The following is a 16,356-nucleotide window of genomic DNA, read 5'->3' as shown; positions in this document are numbered from 1 at the left end:
CATCCACACTTCTGGCTGGAGGTCCAAGAATAATGGCTGCTAAGGGATGCTTTTTGCAAGTTGATGAATTAAAATTATGTTATCCCAAAGCATCCTTAGGGATGATGAGAAATCTTGAGCATCCATGGAGCTCTTAATGCTTCCCAAGTTACTTTGAAAGGACTGGAAGCATAGCTAAAAGGACATACTATTAGAGTCAGTTTGTGCTGAGGGAGGCTATATTACCAAAATCAGTGGTCCCTTTGCACAAAAATAGAGATTTTATTGGTAGTACATGGTAGATGGAGTGGCCAATAACCTTACAAGCTGTGCAGCCTCTCTTGCTGTTCGTCAGTGGGGCTGAGAGCTGTTGATGATCAGCTAATAGCATCATGAACCTTGCCTTTCAATTCTCAGCTTCGGAACTGGCTTGGAGAATGGCACTTGGACTGTGTATTAGAAACCACATCGTCTCAGTGAATTGGTATGTAGCTCTCAGTGTGCAAGGTCATGACTTGACTTCAGCCTGCAGAGGCTTAGATTTTCAATAGGCTGCATCTCTGCCTTGACGTTGTGTGAATGTCATCTCTAAGTGCTATTTTGAGAATGTCCTGCTCTGGAGTTTTGAAGATAATTGTACCCTGGGGAAAGCAAAATCAGAGCCAGCTGTTTCAAATGGGCATTCCACAACCAGCTTGCTGCTGGCAGTAGCCTCTCTTTTACAGTGTTTTCCCTAGGTTGTTTTCAAATACTGTTTAATTTTATGGGGGCTTGTTAATATTTATTGTTTTGTAACTAAGGCATTGGACTGGTACTCGGAAATCTGGGTTCAGGTCATAATTTTGCTGACCTGTCCCTTCATATTGTGACTTCTGTGTCTTTACAACAGAGGTGATGATATGTGTCTGTCCCTTGGGACAGTTGTAAGAATAGATTCATTAACACCTGTGAGATTGTAATATAGTCACATAAATAATTTACTAAATAACTTGGGGGGTAGAGGAAAAAGGGAAATAATAGAAAAGACCGAAGACTGTCAGCGTGGCTAAAATGCTTTGCTTGTTATGGACAGTTTGGCCAGTTCTGTTCCAAACCCTTTCCAAGGGAGTAGATGGTATTGATGAAAACAAATTGTAAGGTCTTAGGACTCGAAAAGTCAACCATTTGCTTGGCTTCTCTGTGCACATAATTAAGAGTAACCTTTTTTCTGCTAGGTTAGCTGATCATGGAGTTGGAGGATAACACTATGCACAGTTGGGGCTATCAGTGCTAAAATCAAAATAGGCTAATTTCTACAGATATCAACTTATAATGCCCTGAATGCTTGTATTTTAGTGGGATTTTCACACCTTCAACATCTGCACAACCACTGAAATACTGTTAATTAAGGAGTAGAGAAGCAAATTGTATTCCCTATATGCCATTGCTCTTTAACAGTCAGTCATAAATATTTTCAAATACTTAATTGGAAGCCATTCCTCATAGATGCTACAAAGTGCGCTGTATTTGGAGACCCTTTCGAGATAATGGGCAGAAGTTCTGGCGAAGGTCTGTAGCCTAGCACAAGTCGGGCTGTGCTGCACTTGACTGAAATGGAAGGATGAGACAGATCTGGGCTGGGAGCCCAAGTACCAGTTGGTTCAAAACACGTGGAACCTTTTAGTATGAGTCACTGTGTCAGGCTGTTGCACTTGGTAACGACTGATAGGCCTTTGAAAGTGCTTTGAGTGTGATGCAGATGCCTAAACTGGATTGCTGTAGATCAAAATTCCCCTGTTCACAGTCGAGGCAGCTGTAACGCAAGTAATCTCTGCTTTCCTCCCTTCCTCACATGTCCCCGTTGTTCTTTTTGGATTCGTATGCAGGGATCTTGCTTAAGCAGAACTCTGGACTTCTCTAATCAAGTAACGAGGCTTTCTGCTCCTCGAATGTCTATCTTAAATAGTCATCACAGAGCTTTTAAATATGGAGGTCCCATAATTTTCTTGCAGTAAGAGGGAGTGTAATAGGCCGAATGACCTCCTCAAGGTCATACAGTGGGTTGATGCCAGAGTGGAGCCTAAATAAATTTAGTTGTCCTTGAGTCCCAACTCATTGCTATAAAAAGTGAAGCTTTATGTTTGAAATGAAGGGCAGATTCAGGCCGATTCTCTCCTAGGGACTACAGTAGTTCTGACTTCATTCATGTGCTTAAACTTAGGTCAGTATCTGGTATAGGACCTAAGTGCCAAAACTTTTCCAGTATCGTGCAGTTCTTCTGAAAGATGATAAATTATCCCTACTGTTCTAGAAGGCTGGCATGACAAACTGCTGGATGTACCTCCAGGAATAAAGGTGGAGTGGAGAAAACAGGGAAGAGGCAGTTATGTGGGCAAAAGTGTTTAGTGTGGTGATGAAGATCAGATGTGGCAGACGATAACTGGTGTTATAAATACATGAATGCATTAACGTTAATTGCAGACAGAATCACTGAGACTGTGTGTTTAGATTTTTGAAAGTGTTAAGAATAACGTGAGACAGAGAGTAGCAGCTAATTACATAAACGAAGAAAAAGAGAGTGTATCTTGATGCATTTGTCACCTATGCAGAAGAGGTGACTTCCCTAACACCCGTTGCATACAGTTTCTTGCTACAATTTCTGTAGAACCTGTAAGAAGGAGCTAGTGTGTGTGGTGGAAGGACGGGAAGTTAACCTCAAGCTGGGGAGTGCTGTCACAAGAGCTGACTTTAGTAAATGGCTTTGTGCAGAAGGGACGTTGAACTTGTGTAGCTGAGACTGCTCAGCTGTTTTGTTGGGAGAGCTATCACATGCATTGAAGCTAGATACCTATTTCTGAAGAGCGTTTTGAAGAGGTTCTTGTTCCACAGTTGGGTGTGTCATTTATATCATAATTGTGGGTAGCATGTTCATATTCATTTTTGACAGGTTTATGTGGGAGTTGGCATGCAAAAGTGCATATATGGAAAGGCAAAGCATTGTCAGTGTTGTTTATGAGTAACAACCTAAAAAGGAGAACGGTGGTTCCACTCTGGCTCTGTGGTATTTTGAGGAGTGATTGGCATGAGCCTTCCGTAGAGGAGCACTGTAGGTCTGCATCAGAACGCTGCAACACCGTTTCCTGCTCACTAGCTCAGCGGGGTGCAGACAAGATCTAAGGCTTTCATGCATCACAGAAGGCTGCGGATCTTTTGTGTTGAGCAGAGCCCTTCTATGCTGCGCTGCTTTACGGTGTTTATCTGCTCAGCAAAAAGATTTCTCTGCCCCTCTTTCTTATTTCCAGAATAAACATTATATCCTAGCCAAGCCTCACCTGTATATTCAGTGGGTGGCTTTATTGTCATTCCTCTACTAAAGGCTCTCTGTGTTGTGACCTCAGCTACAAAAAGCTGAAGTTTTGATTCTGCATTAAAGATTCAAACTGAAATGTTAATCAGCTTCAGAAAGACTACTTTTAGAGTTGCAGCCTTGGATTCCAGTTGAGTAGTTGCAATTTGTCATGTGATCAGAAGGGTGAGAGGTTTTTTTCTTTCTGTGCGTGTCACCTGTTTGCTGCTGGGTTTGCTGTGTGCATTCTGCAATTTAAACTGTCCTTAAAGGAACTGCATGTCTTTATTTATTTTACTTGGGTTTTTCCCAAAAATGGCTGTCCTCTGTCATTTGCTTTTGTATTGTAGTAAACAGTCTAATCTTCAGAGATGTTTATATTCTGCATGGAAGTTTGGCCTGATATTGCCAGGCAAGATGCAAGTGGTATTTTGACAAGTCTGGGTCTTCTTCAGAAAGGGCTTCTTCCTGAAGAGCTTTAAAAATATTTTTTTTATGGCTAGTGAAATCAGAGAGTTTCTATGAAGCAGCTAGCTAGCATCAGTGGAGTGTAATACTACTATAGTTCTGACTGCTAGTCCAGTGTGCAAATATCTATCAAGCCACATTAGAAGTTGGGAGCTTCCAAAGCAAAAGTTGCTTTTGAATGAGCTTAGAATCTGCCAAAGCAGTTAATAGAATCTTACGAATAGCTTCCCTTAGTGTTAACTCATTGCAGATGTGGATTTGTGATTACTTACAGTTTTACTAATTTAAACAGCTTTTTTGGAAAACTGCTGCTTCATAAGAATCAAGTTGCCCAAAGAGGTTGTGGAACCTCCGTCCTTGGAGATACTCAAAACTTGACTGGACATGGCCCTGAGCAACCTAAGCCTGCTGTGAGCAGGAGGTTGGACTAGATGACTCCTGGATTTCTCTTCCAACATACCTGATTCTATGAAGCAAAACTAACATCTGGATAATCTCTTACCTGCTTTTGTGGTGACAGGAGTCATTGAAGACATGTATAGAACAAATGGCTTAATTACTTCGCCTTCTCTCTAAGGATCTCCAAGCAAGTTATAAAAAGTAATGAATGAAGCTTCTCTCCCCCTTCTCCCATCAGTAAAGGACAATAAGAAAGAGTTAAGAAAAGACTTGATTATGATCACAGTGACAAGATGGGATTAATCTGGTGCTAAAGTATATTAGGATGTGCACTTTGTGGCATGGTACACATTAACCTAGAATGAATCTGTAGGGGCCACACTGCTCTCTCAACCCTGCATTTCCCATGTATGTTGCCTTGGAGGATTGGGCCTGCAACCGGTGAATCAAGCAAAGGAGAATTTCCTTGTTAACCTCATTTTTCTGAGTAGAAATTAAAAATCATCTAGCTAATTTTGGAGATTAAGTCTCTCACAGGCATGCATGATACAATCAAAATGCAAGTGTATGCAATGCTATCAAACCCAGTGTTTAATATCTAATTGCCTAAATGCTTATGAATCAGAGTCATTAGAGGTTTGTGGGGTTCACTTGGTATTCTTAATATAGAGTCAGCATGTATTCTGAGGCAGCAAACAGCTTGGCAGAGGGATGAGAGCGAGGGTAAGCCTAAACAATCCTTGGTCTTCGGACTAAAATCCTCTTTGGAGGAAAACAAGAAGTCAGGATACTGGAAGGGTAACCAGGAGCGTAAACCTGTCACAGAAACAGGTAGAGGTTTGAGAGGGAGAATGAGGCTGATTTTGGTAAATGCACAAATACCTATTTGTGCAGCGTAGGGTGGTAGCAAAGTCAGAGGATCCAGACACAATTCCAGGAACTAAGAGGAAGGAGGGGCTGTTACCAGCAGTGATTGTTTCATTTAGTAATTAGTTCTTAAATCTCCTCTAAGTCAAATAAAGCAGAGGATGTGAGCTTCTGAGAACTATTCCCTCCTCCCCTTCCCCGCACATCCACACCCTTTTTTTGCACATATGCTTTCTAAGTGAAGACTGTATTGATGTGACATTTAATAGTGGGGAGCTTGCTGACAATGTAGGGCAGGTGCTTGGGGGCATTCAAGAGTGTGGGGTCTTTTTCATAATCTGTCACTGATGTACTGTGTGACCTTGGGTGAATTGTTCCCCTGTGTTCTTCTTTTACCTTCCTTTTACCTGGTAGATGTATTTGAAGAATGAACTAAAGGATCTAATATCTTGTGCATCAAGATTTTTCTGGAATACGGTGAAGAGGAAAATGTTACAAGTCTCTGAACATTGAAGAAAAATCTCTAGCTGTATTGTTGGTGTGCTGGCAGAGTCTCCTCTCCCTCCCCTTTGCAAAGGAGAATTGTGTACAGCTGGAACACAGCAGGGCAATACGGGGTAGACCTGCTGCTGGGAGGTATTGCGACCCAAGTTATCTGGAAATGACTGGTTTGTTCTGTTACTGTTTGGTGTTCATTGAGTGGTAGCTTTGTAAATGGCTTTGTGGATAGGTGTTTATTTGCTCTTTTCTCTCTGACCCAGAGTGGCTTATAACCTGGGTTAAGCGGAAGATTGTGTGTGCTGGAATAGAGACTGCATGCATTCCAACCTTGCCAGCAATTACAGAGGCACAGCGTTGCCAGGAGGCAGGATGTGACCTAGGAAACAAATATCCCCTCTTCTGAAGGGAAGCTTTAACTCCATGAGAGCAGGGGATGTGTTTCTTGGTATCAGATGGTCTTTGTTCTTATTATCAAACAGTAAGTCTGCTAACAATTGTGTTTGAGAGCACTGGTGTCATATCCCCACAGTGGACCACATCCAGTACCAACAGACTTTTCTTCACTTCAGTAGGCGGCCTCTGGCAGATCAAATGCATCACCTCTTCTTCCTTGCCGTGCTAGCTTGGGTTGGGTCTAGGTTGTGAACCCATTACTGAGGGCCTTATCCACCCTGGTCTTAAGCTGCTGTCTATGTTAGTTCCTAATGGACCGTGTGTGTTGCAGAACAGACAACGGCATGGGTCTCCCTCTGCCCTTGCTTCTAAGTTCTTGTAGAGCAAAAGACGTCTTCTTGAATATGAAGTTGTCCTCAGACTGAAGCATGTGGCTGCAACCATTCATATTCCTTTCTTGCCTTCTCTCCATTGCTTCCCTTTCCTGAGAATTGAAAGGAGCTGCCTCTTTACTACAGATAATGATTTGTAAAACAGTGATATTTGAAATTAGTGGCTGTTGCTGTCTTTGATGTTCTTGGCACTGTTGATTGCTACCCAAAGCAAGCTGGGAATTACAGTCTGGCATTCTCTTGCCTCATAGCTCAAGGCTATATTTAGTAGTTCAAGTTGCAACAGATCTGGAAGTTGTTCCCTTTAGCTGCAGCAGAAGGCTAATGCTGTGATAGCGTGTTGTTTTGAGTGGTGACTTCAGTGTGCTCATTTCCATCACGAGGACAACTGAACCAGTCTGTGCAGTATTGCAGGGATATCCTGACTGCCACTGTATGCGTCAATTTTCGAAAGACCCCCCAAGCCTCTTCTCTGGAGAGAACCCCACAATCAGTATGTTTTTCTAGTGCTTGAATTTTGCCTAAATCTTAGAGCTCGGTGCAGAACTTCTGCGTATGATTTCTGGGATGCAGTAAGTGGCATTTCCTTGGGGGTGGTGGTGGAGATACTGTCATTTAAAACATGCAGCTGCCAGGATAAAATTACTGCAGCATCTTTATTTGCTGATCCTGCAATTGGATCTTTGCTGAGTGAGTGTTGTCTCCAGGACTCTATGAAACACAAAAGATAATGTCTGAATTTGAGTCAGTCCATTGGGGCTGGAGATCCCTGCAAATGTTGAAATCCACTGTCTGCACACAGAGTTTGCAGCTCCAGAATTACAGGTTTGAGAGCTTCATTGAATTGTCAAAGGTTTTTAAAGCACTGAGTATCTGTTGATTTCAATGGCATTTACTCTTAATTGTCTCTTTAGAGTCTAGGTATAAATGACTAAAAGCAATAATGAAATCATGATCTGTTTCCTGTTGCCAAAAGGTGAAGGAGGACAGATGCATTAGGAGTTAAATGAGTATTTTAAAATGTTTTTCTGTCCAATAATAGGACAGAGGTGAAGTCTGCCTAATATTGTACTGCTAGCTGTTAACAATGCAAATAAATGTGGAGAAAGAGGAGAATGTTCTTTCCTTCTTTAAAAAATGGATTAAAACATGCAAATGGAGGTATTGGTGGTGGTGTTATTTATTCCTGATTTTCCAAAAGTAAGACGGAAGGACACTCTTTGTCCATTTGCTCTCCTCTCTTCTCCTTCCTAACCGTTTTTTTCCCCCCCCTCATAATATGACACTGTTTCATGCATAGTCAGTTGCTTTGTGGCTATTGTGGTTTTTTTTACACAGCAACAAGAAAGACAAAAACATAAATAAAGGAAAATGTGGTTGTGGAACCACAATTTTTTATTGAGTTTGACTAGACTTCAGGTTGGCTTTTTTAAAGCCTAGAGATTGTCAAAAACAAATTGTCCCTGTTCCTCTGTGTAGGGACTTGAGGCCAGAAATCTATTTCTGCTACGAATCTACTGTTTGACTTGGTATAAACATACCACCCTATCTCCTCTCTACCCATATTTAGACAGTCCCCACTCTGAAGAGCTTTCCTGTGTGTTTGTACAGTGCCTTGTTCAAAAGGTTCCCAATTTTGGTTGGAGCCCTTAGGTTAAGGGAATACGTTAATATAGGTTAAGCCCTTAGGAAAAGAATGTCTTGAGTATTCACATCAACATGTAGTAGTAAAGTAGTAAAGCCTTATATTTAAGAGCAAACCTGGTGTTTTTGCAGTTGAGTGACTTTCCGTTAGTTAGCTCAGTTCCTTCAAGCTGTATATTAAAAAAACCCAAAAAACCCAGCTAATTTTCTCTGACCTGGGCAGCCACCTTTGTGAATATCCCTAGCTCTTCAGAATCATGAAACACACCCTTTCTTGGACAAGTGACTCCCAGGACTTAGCAGAAGTACTCTGTTGGTCTCGGCTGTCATACAGCCTTAGTTTATTTGGATCCAGGCAGAAATGGAAGAGGAGAGCTCTGCATTTAAAGGAAGCCATGGGTTTGTGAACGTTGATGCTATTCCTGTAGCTCTGATAAATAGAGTGAATTCAGGTAAACTGTCCTGGACCACTTCTCTGTTGAAGTGAGAGACTAAAATGGATTGAAATGTCCTGCAAGCTTGCTGTGTTGTGTGGGTGTATTTCTGTACATGAGGCTGCCTGAAACAGGAATTTGACAAGTCCTGCATTTGAATGCTTGCATTTCAGCCCTACTTGAGCCCTTGCTTGCAGGATTAGAAGAATCCACAAGAATCTTGCTACAAGGAAGGCAGCAGTAGCATCTGACAAGATGTTTGTGCAGGGCTTCAGGTTTCAATAATTGCTGTACAGGGGGTGTGGTGTAGTGTGGGATTCTCTATGCTGCCCTGCCTGGGGCTGCCTTGCTTCTGCCAGATGCTGGGTTTAGAGTTTGCTCCAATTTGCAGATTCAAAAAAAAAAAAAAAAAGGCTTGCAAGGATGCTAGTCCTTAAGGTCTGCTTTCTAGGCAGAAGTGATTCATGTCCTATTGTGGGAGTGAGGGTGTGAGAAGGGTGTCCTGTATAATGGTGACTCTGTGGGCTCCTGTTTTGAAGAGTGATGTTATTATTACCCTTAATCAGAGAAACCAAATGGGGAGCTAATTGCTCTGCATTTCATCTGTATCTGCTTACTAGAGATAACCAGACCAAAGTGTTGTAATAGTAACACGGACCATTTCTGTCCTGTCTTGTGGATCATCATCAAGAGAGAATCCATCATAGCACTGATTCAGAACTGTGTTGTCATCTTACACTGAAACTACTGAACTGTAACAATGAAGCAGCCCAACTGTTTTACCAGATCCTATAGTCAGGATTTCAGAATTAGCAGGATTCAGTGGTTCTGATTTTAAATTAAGTAATAGAGCACAGGTTGAAAACTGAAGCACCACTCAGGCTGGTTTCTGAAATGGTGATTCTTTTAAAATTTCTCATTTGATGGTCTCTTCAGGAGCCACCAGCAATGTCTATTTCTTCTCTAAAGACAAAAAACACTTTCTGAGAGGTCATGGCCTTGTATAAATGAGGGAGGTTTGTTAAGGAAGCTGATGCAAATGCAGGGTTTTCTTAATCTCAATCTTTGCTGCTTTAAATTGGAAGTCTTCGGCTTAAAGCAGCAGTCCTAAAAATATGGTTTAAAGTGCCCTGCTGAAAGATGACATTTGTAATTGGTTTGTAGAGTTAGAAGCTGGCTCACTGGGGGCTTGTTGCGAAGAGTGCTTCAAGGCAGTAACTAATTACTCCCAGTAGAACTGAACCACTAGTTGGTTTTGAACCTGCTCTTTTCATCTGGATGATTCCAAAGGAAGTGACCCTGGTGTAGTCAACAGCGCCATTGTTTCCAGATCCTGGATGGGTTTAGAGAGCCCTTCTAGCGCGCGTTCAGCTGTGCAGGCTGCTTAGTCCAGGAGTTACAGGAGAGCTGGAGGCTCGCTTTGCCTCCAGCAGACCTGATAAAGATCTTGCTGACCCAAAACATGATTACTTTACTTTCTAAGAGGACGAGTGAGCACTGAATTGTTTGAAGAATTCAGAATATCTTTTTGTAGCTATAAATACATATATGTGTTTATGACTGGCTAATTTAATGAATATGAGGTTGTTAAATGGGGGCCATGGTGGTTACTGTGCTAGTTAGAAGAACAGAAACATCTGAAGTAACTTCAGTTGCTGCTGAATTGGAAGCTTGGAATTAAGTCTAATGAAATGGGAACATTTCTGTTTTCTCAGTAATTGTGTCATTTATATTTGACTATGACCAGTCTTAAACTGTTGAAACAAATGCTGATTCTGAGATACTGAGTCACAGTAAGTGTCTTCAGAATTGAAAACCTTATGAAAACCCTTATGCTAGTAAAACAAATTGCTGATTTTATTCTCCTTAATCATAAGGGTTTGAGTTCTGGATTAAGCTTTTTATCCAGAAGCCTTCAGAATGGCTCCTAGCTGAATGCCATATTGGCATTGCGTCTGTTTAAAAAGGAATGGGCTAGGGGAGGGAACTCAAAGCCGCAGCTGCACCTCTATTTGACCGTGTCAGCTCTTCCCCCGACAGGGGCCAGGCCTCAGCCTTGCTAACCATTTTGAAACCATCTTGGAGTGAAAGGAGGGAGGTATAGGGAGCAAGAGGGGTGTGTGGCTAGCAAGAGTGGGAAGAGAACTTGAGTTAATGAAGAAGGTTGAGATGCTTGTCTGATGTACAGGAGATGAAGGTTCAATAGGAAGCTTGACCACAACTCCTTCAGTGCCTTGGGGGAAAGGTGCTGTGTTTCGGCTCCAAATCCAGTCTAGGAAATTGAGGTAATACTCCTTTCTTTGCCGACAGAGTGGCCTTAACTCGTGATCTGTGATCTCTGACACAGAGACTGCGCAGCACAGTGGGATTTTAATCACCATCAGATCTTTAAAAATTGTGGTGAGATGGAAGACTCCAAAGTGGGAAAAACGCTTGTAATTACTTTTGTGCCTACCAATTTGGGATGGTTGTCTGGAAAGGTACTATTCTACCCTTTATTTTTACTTGCTTCCTTTGTTCTAATAGTCACATATTCTTTAAACATAGAAGACTTGCTGATACCAACATTTTAGTAAAAATTTGTATTTTTGCTGGACCATTTAAGAAAACCACTGTCCCTTCTGATCTGATGCGATTTCAAACTCTTGATTTTCTTCCTATTGTTTTTTTTTTTTTTCCCCAGGGTGGTAAAGGAGGAGATCTCAGACGACAATGCAAAGCTACCTTGCTTCAATGGAAGAGTGGTGTCCTGGGTATGTTGGCTCATGTGTCTGTATGCATATGTTGTTTGATACAGTGGGCACAGTAGCAGGGTAGTTGGTACATGGGTCCTGATTTTTAGAAGTGTCTTGAATCTCAAATTACATGGAAGCAAAGCCTTAGTTTTTCATTATATCTGTAACATCCTGTTATTAAGTAATCTGTTTTAAAAATTAGAGTGAAGTCCACAAAGGTGTGCAGGGCTGAAAAGGTGGCTTAAACATGAAACCTTTAATGTTAGTAACATGTTGTGTTGTCTTTTCTTTCCCACTGTTGTCTCTCTTCCTTGCCTCCGAAGTATTACTGAATCTGATGGAGGGCTCTGAAATAGTGCTGTAAAACCTCACAAAATAAGGCTGGACTTCTAAAAACATTTACTTGCTTACCTTTTGTTGAAACCAGTAAGAGCCAAGCTCTAATCCTTGTTTAAAAATAAATTTAAAAAATTGTCCCACAACATAAGGTTAAATGTAACAGCCAGCTTGCTGTTTTCCCCAAAACTCAAGTTTGACTGGAGTATGAAATGATTGTTTGTTAAGGGCTTGGCTTCAACAAGTGATGCAAGTAGGGTTAGAAATCATAGTGCCATGATATGAGAACTGTGCTGAAGTAACTAGAGACGTTGGACAGCCTTTCAGCATTGGATATGTGTTTGATTATATGTTTGCAGTCTTCCTACTTCTGGTAGGATGAAGGTAAGCAAGAAAGTGGTAGTAATTAAGTAGGTTTACAAGAGTTTTTTCCAAGTGCACAGTTAGGACAACTGGGGCTACTTGTGATCCTCAGCTGGAATGAACTGCCATGTCTCCATCTATTTCTCCAGTCCTATGCTGATTTTAGGAGTTGAAGATTTTGCTCACATGTTTACAACCAGTACCCCTAAAATATTTCTGTATCTCAGTCACTGAAGTTACTCAGGATAAGGAAATCTGTCTGGGCCTTGCATGTAATTGTGCTGGGTAGCTTGAAGTTTCTAAGCCTGGCTTCTTGTAGACAGGATTACATGTGCTTTCACTATAAAACCAAATACAGTATCGATTGCATGCTGTTGCCCGCAGTAGAGTGCATGTGCACATTCTATTATTGTGTAAGGAAAGTGCAATGTATCTTTTAAACATCAGTTTGATTAGGAGAGTGTTCTTAAGTAACGATGCCTTGTGGTTCATCACATACAGTCCCTGCTGGGTTCTAAGCAGCTGAAAACATTGCTCATGTGAGGGCAAGGGCTGGCAGATGAACTGAGCTCAGCTGTATCATACAATATTATCACTTCTTTCTGCTCTATTGATTGCTTTCAATTTTAAGACACTCAGACTCTGGCAACTGTGTAGTCCCAACAGGTTCATAGTATTAGGCAAGCAAAGCACATAGCTTTCTAATGTATGAACTTAACCTTAGTCCTCCTACACACCCAAATGTGTACAGAATATTAAGCACTTACTAGATTTTCTATTAAATTGAGGTCTTAAAAATTGGGAGAATGTTCTCCCTTCAGTCTGTACTCTCTTAAAAGTTAGCTGTTTTGTCACTGCGAAATGCATTCAAAAGGAAAAACTACTTTTTTTTTTTTTAGGACCTCCATACCTTGTTTTTGGCCTTTGTGCTCCAACCTTTTGACTCAGCAGCAATAGCTGACTAATAACCAGTGTGACTTTCAAAGCTGTTCATAGAACTTAGCCATGTATTTCCACCCAGCAGTGGGTGTTAGGCAACTAAATGCCTTGGTTTGAAAATCGATGAGTGTTTCAAAGCAAAGTTATGCTGATATAAACCTGCACTGCTGGGCAGTGCTCAAGGGAAAGAAATGAACACAACCCGGGATCTGCCTGCTTGCCTTCACAAAGAAGGGAAGATCCCCATGCGTTGTGCTCCATGGAGGAGTAAATTGGTTGTCAAAAGAAGTACTCATTCTCTAGAATAAAATCACTGGCATTAGAGAATAAAATTAATGTTTAAACAAACAAACAAACAAACAACTGTGGTCTTTGAGACCTGATGGTCCACCTAGAGTGCTGTGGGAGACAGCGCAAGGTTCTTTCTTAATGAGGTTATTGGCTTATGTCCATTCTTGTGCGGGAACTGAACATTTGATGGTGTTAACTTCTCCAAGTCATGGCTGAACATACGTGCTAATGGCTACTGGTGTGGCATGAGTTCCTTTTCTCTTTGAGGGGCTGGAGATGGCTGAAGGGCTCAATGCTGCTGAATATGCTACTTTCAGGATACGCTTGAGCTATGAATGTTGGTGGTGCTGTTTTTGTCTTCAGTCCAAGGATTACTGTGGGCTATAGCACGGTGTTCTGACAGTATGGGAATAGATTGTACAAAAAGGGATTTCATGTGTAATTAACAAGCTGAAGAGAGCATCCCAAAAGCTTCAGATAAAAAAAGGCTATGAAGATGTCATGTATATTGCCATAGCATGAGAGCAGCATCTGTTTTAAAAGGAAAGGGGTAGAAATGAATAGTAGCTCTTACCGGGAGAGCAAATTAACCCTGAGAACCCCTTTCCTCCTTCTCAGTATGTAACTCTTGCACTGTATTTGCTCCTCAGTGTCATTTCCTCCTGGTTTCTTACCCTTTCTCCCATGCTGCTGAACTGATAAATATTAATTCAAACAACAGGCTGATATTTGGATTGCCTTCTGCATCCCTGAACTGGGTCTCTTCTTCCCAATGCATTTAGGAGCATGGTAGTGTTTGTTTTTATCTATGCGGTCTAGTTAAAGAATGTATCTTTTGCATTGGTGATTTAATACACCAATGATTCATTCTGAACTTGCATATACTATTCAGGCTCTTCTGTGCAGCAAAATATGACTCAGGTTGTACCAACAAGGGCCAATGTTCTTGGAGTTTAAGCAAAAACAACCCCCCAACCCCAAACTCTACTCCACATGAATAAGGATGTGGATTTTTTCATTCCCCTTTACATCACAATTCTTTAACCTCTTCCTCCTTCCCTTTTCCAACCAAAACCCAAGGGCATTTGATCTCAAGTTGAGAGCTGAATTCTTTTCCCAGCTTCTCAAATACTATGAAATATGAAAATACATGCCATTTCTGTTTTCCAGCTGAAAAACAGGAAAATATAAAGAACAGTAAGATCAGAACAAGAATATATATATGTATACACACACACACACGAGCTAAATGTTATGTTTTAATTCTGTGACTGTTACTATTTTAATTTCAGAGAAACGTTACAATTTCTGAAATGCATTTTAAGAATGAACTCAATTTATTGTGATTCCTGTTCCAGTATGGGTTGCTGGCTGCTTTCCAATTGTAGAAGAATGCAGAATCCTTGCTCCAAGGATTTGTACCTTGTTTCAAATCTTCCCACCAATTCCTATTTTTTACATTAGAGTTTTTCTTGGAGACTACAACCAAGATCAATGTCTCCTCTCCTTTCTTTCTCCTTGTGCTGTGCACTGTACATGTGGATGGTGGGAGACACAGTTGCTGATCCAGAGACCTCAATCTTGTATTTTCTTTGTATGTCACAACTGTTTGCTTTTTCCACATTATGGGTGGGAACTGAGACACAGAAGTTTTTTATGTGGGTTTTTTCTTTCCCTTCAAGGTCATGTAGAAAGTCTTCTGCAAGTGGCGGCAGATATCTTATAGTCTGACTACTTAATCTTAAAATCTTCCTTCTTGCCAGTTTTTTAAAATGAGTGTATGGGCAAGTTTAACTTGAAGGTAGCTTTTTAAAGAACGTAACGTTTATTTTCTTGAACCTTTAATGGTGGTCCTGGTGGACAGCAAGTTGACTGTGAGCCAGCGATGGGCCTTTGCAGCAAAGAAGGTCAGCAGCATCCTGGGCTGCATCAGGGAGGGCATTGCCAGCAGTTTGACAGTTTTCCCTCTAGTCAGCACTAGTGAGGACACATCTGAAGTGCAGTGTCCAGTTCTGGGCTCCCCAGAAGAAGGGAGATCTGGACACCCTGGAGCAAGTCTAGCAAAGGGCCTTGAAGATGGTTAAGGGACAAGAGCATCTGGCATACAAGGAGAAACTGAGAGAGCTGGGACTGTTTAACCTCAAGAAGAGAAGGCTTGAGGAGATCTTATCAATGTGTATCAGTACCTGATGGGGGGAGTAAAGAAGACGGAGCCAGACTCTTCTCAACAGCACTAGTGACAGGACAAGAGACAATAGGCACAAATTGAAATAAAGGAGATTCCGTTCAAACATAAAAAAGCCTTTTTTACTCTGAGGGTGGTAAACCACAGCTTGCCCAGAGATGTGCAGTCTTCATTCTTGGAGATATCTAAAACCTGACTGAACAAGGTCCTTAGCAACTTGCTGTAGCTGACCCTACTTGGAGCAGGGTGGTTGGACTAGATAATCTCCAGAGGACCATTGCAATGTCAAGTATTCTGTGAATGGATTCACTGCTTTTTCTGTAACTTTTCTGATACTTGCATCATCCTCTTTAATGATAAGACTAAGGCAGTTTCTCATCTACCTTTAATAGACAATATAAAGACAAATTTGGTTTTTCCCAAGTCAGAACACAATCCCTCCTTCATTTCATATGTGCTTTCTTTAGGAAAAGAATGAGTTCAATTTGCCTTTCTTCCTTAGGTGAAATAATGTTAGTTCAGTGATTAAGAAGAAAAACAATTTCACTATTTATGCCGACCCAGGAACTTAACACACAAGAATCAGTTCAGTCTGAGTCAGTAGCCAAGTCTCTAATAGTGAGAATGGTGCTATTGCAAAGATCTAAAAGCAAAATTTAGATGCGTGGCTTCAATTAATTGTTTCAGAGAATTAGTACTGCAGAGCCTTTTGTGAGCACTATACCAGCGTGGGCTCTTCACAGACTCTGTTGCTCAGCAGCAAATGACATAATGCATTATAAACCCATCTATTTCAGCTGAGGCAGAGACAGTGTAGATTGTTGCAGGTAGTATGGATAGATATATATTGCATCAAGAGACTTAGATTCTCTCCTCCCCTCCCACCCATCAGCTTGTTTCCAAATTTAGATGCATATCCCACTAGTTTGGATGCAGTTTATAGCTCTCTTCTCAGAGATCATATAGTGCACCTTTTGCAGATGATGTTGACAAGGGCTGTTCTCTCTGCTGAACAATCAGCTGAAACATCTGTGTCTGACCTGCATTACAAATTGCAAATTACTTTCCCCACACTAACACCCATAAAACTGCAGTGCTTATCTGC

At 41.3% G+C, this 16,356-nt stretch overlaps 1 protein-coding gene across 3 annotated transcripts in view; it reads left to right on the top strand.

The window, feature by feature from the left end:
- DVL1 (dishevelled segment polarity protein 1) overlaps window positions 1–16,356 on the top strand; it is a 104,622-nt gene that overhangs the window by 29,179 nt on the left and 59,087 nt on the right. For all 3 annotated transcript variants that reach the window (XM_076356398.1, XM_076356399.1, XM_076356401.1), the window contains exon 2: window positions 11,086–11,155. In XM_076356398.1, coding sequence (XP_076212513.1) covers window positions 11,086–11,155 — 70 coding nt within the window. The remainder of the gene's footprint in view (window positions 1–11,085; window positions 11,156–16,356) is intronic.

The sequence above is a fragment of the Aptenodytes patagonicus genome, chromosome 19, assembly GCF_965638725.1.
Source record: "Aptenodytes patagonicus chromosome 19, bAptPat1.pri.cur, whole genome shotgun sequence".
Taxonomy (NCBI): domain Eukaryota; kingdom Metazoa; phylum Chordata; class Aves; order Sphenisciformes; family Spheniscidae; genus Aptenodytes; species Aptenodytes patagonicus.
This window is presented reverse-complemented; position numbering and strand designations above follow the sequence as displayed.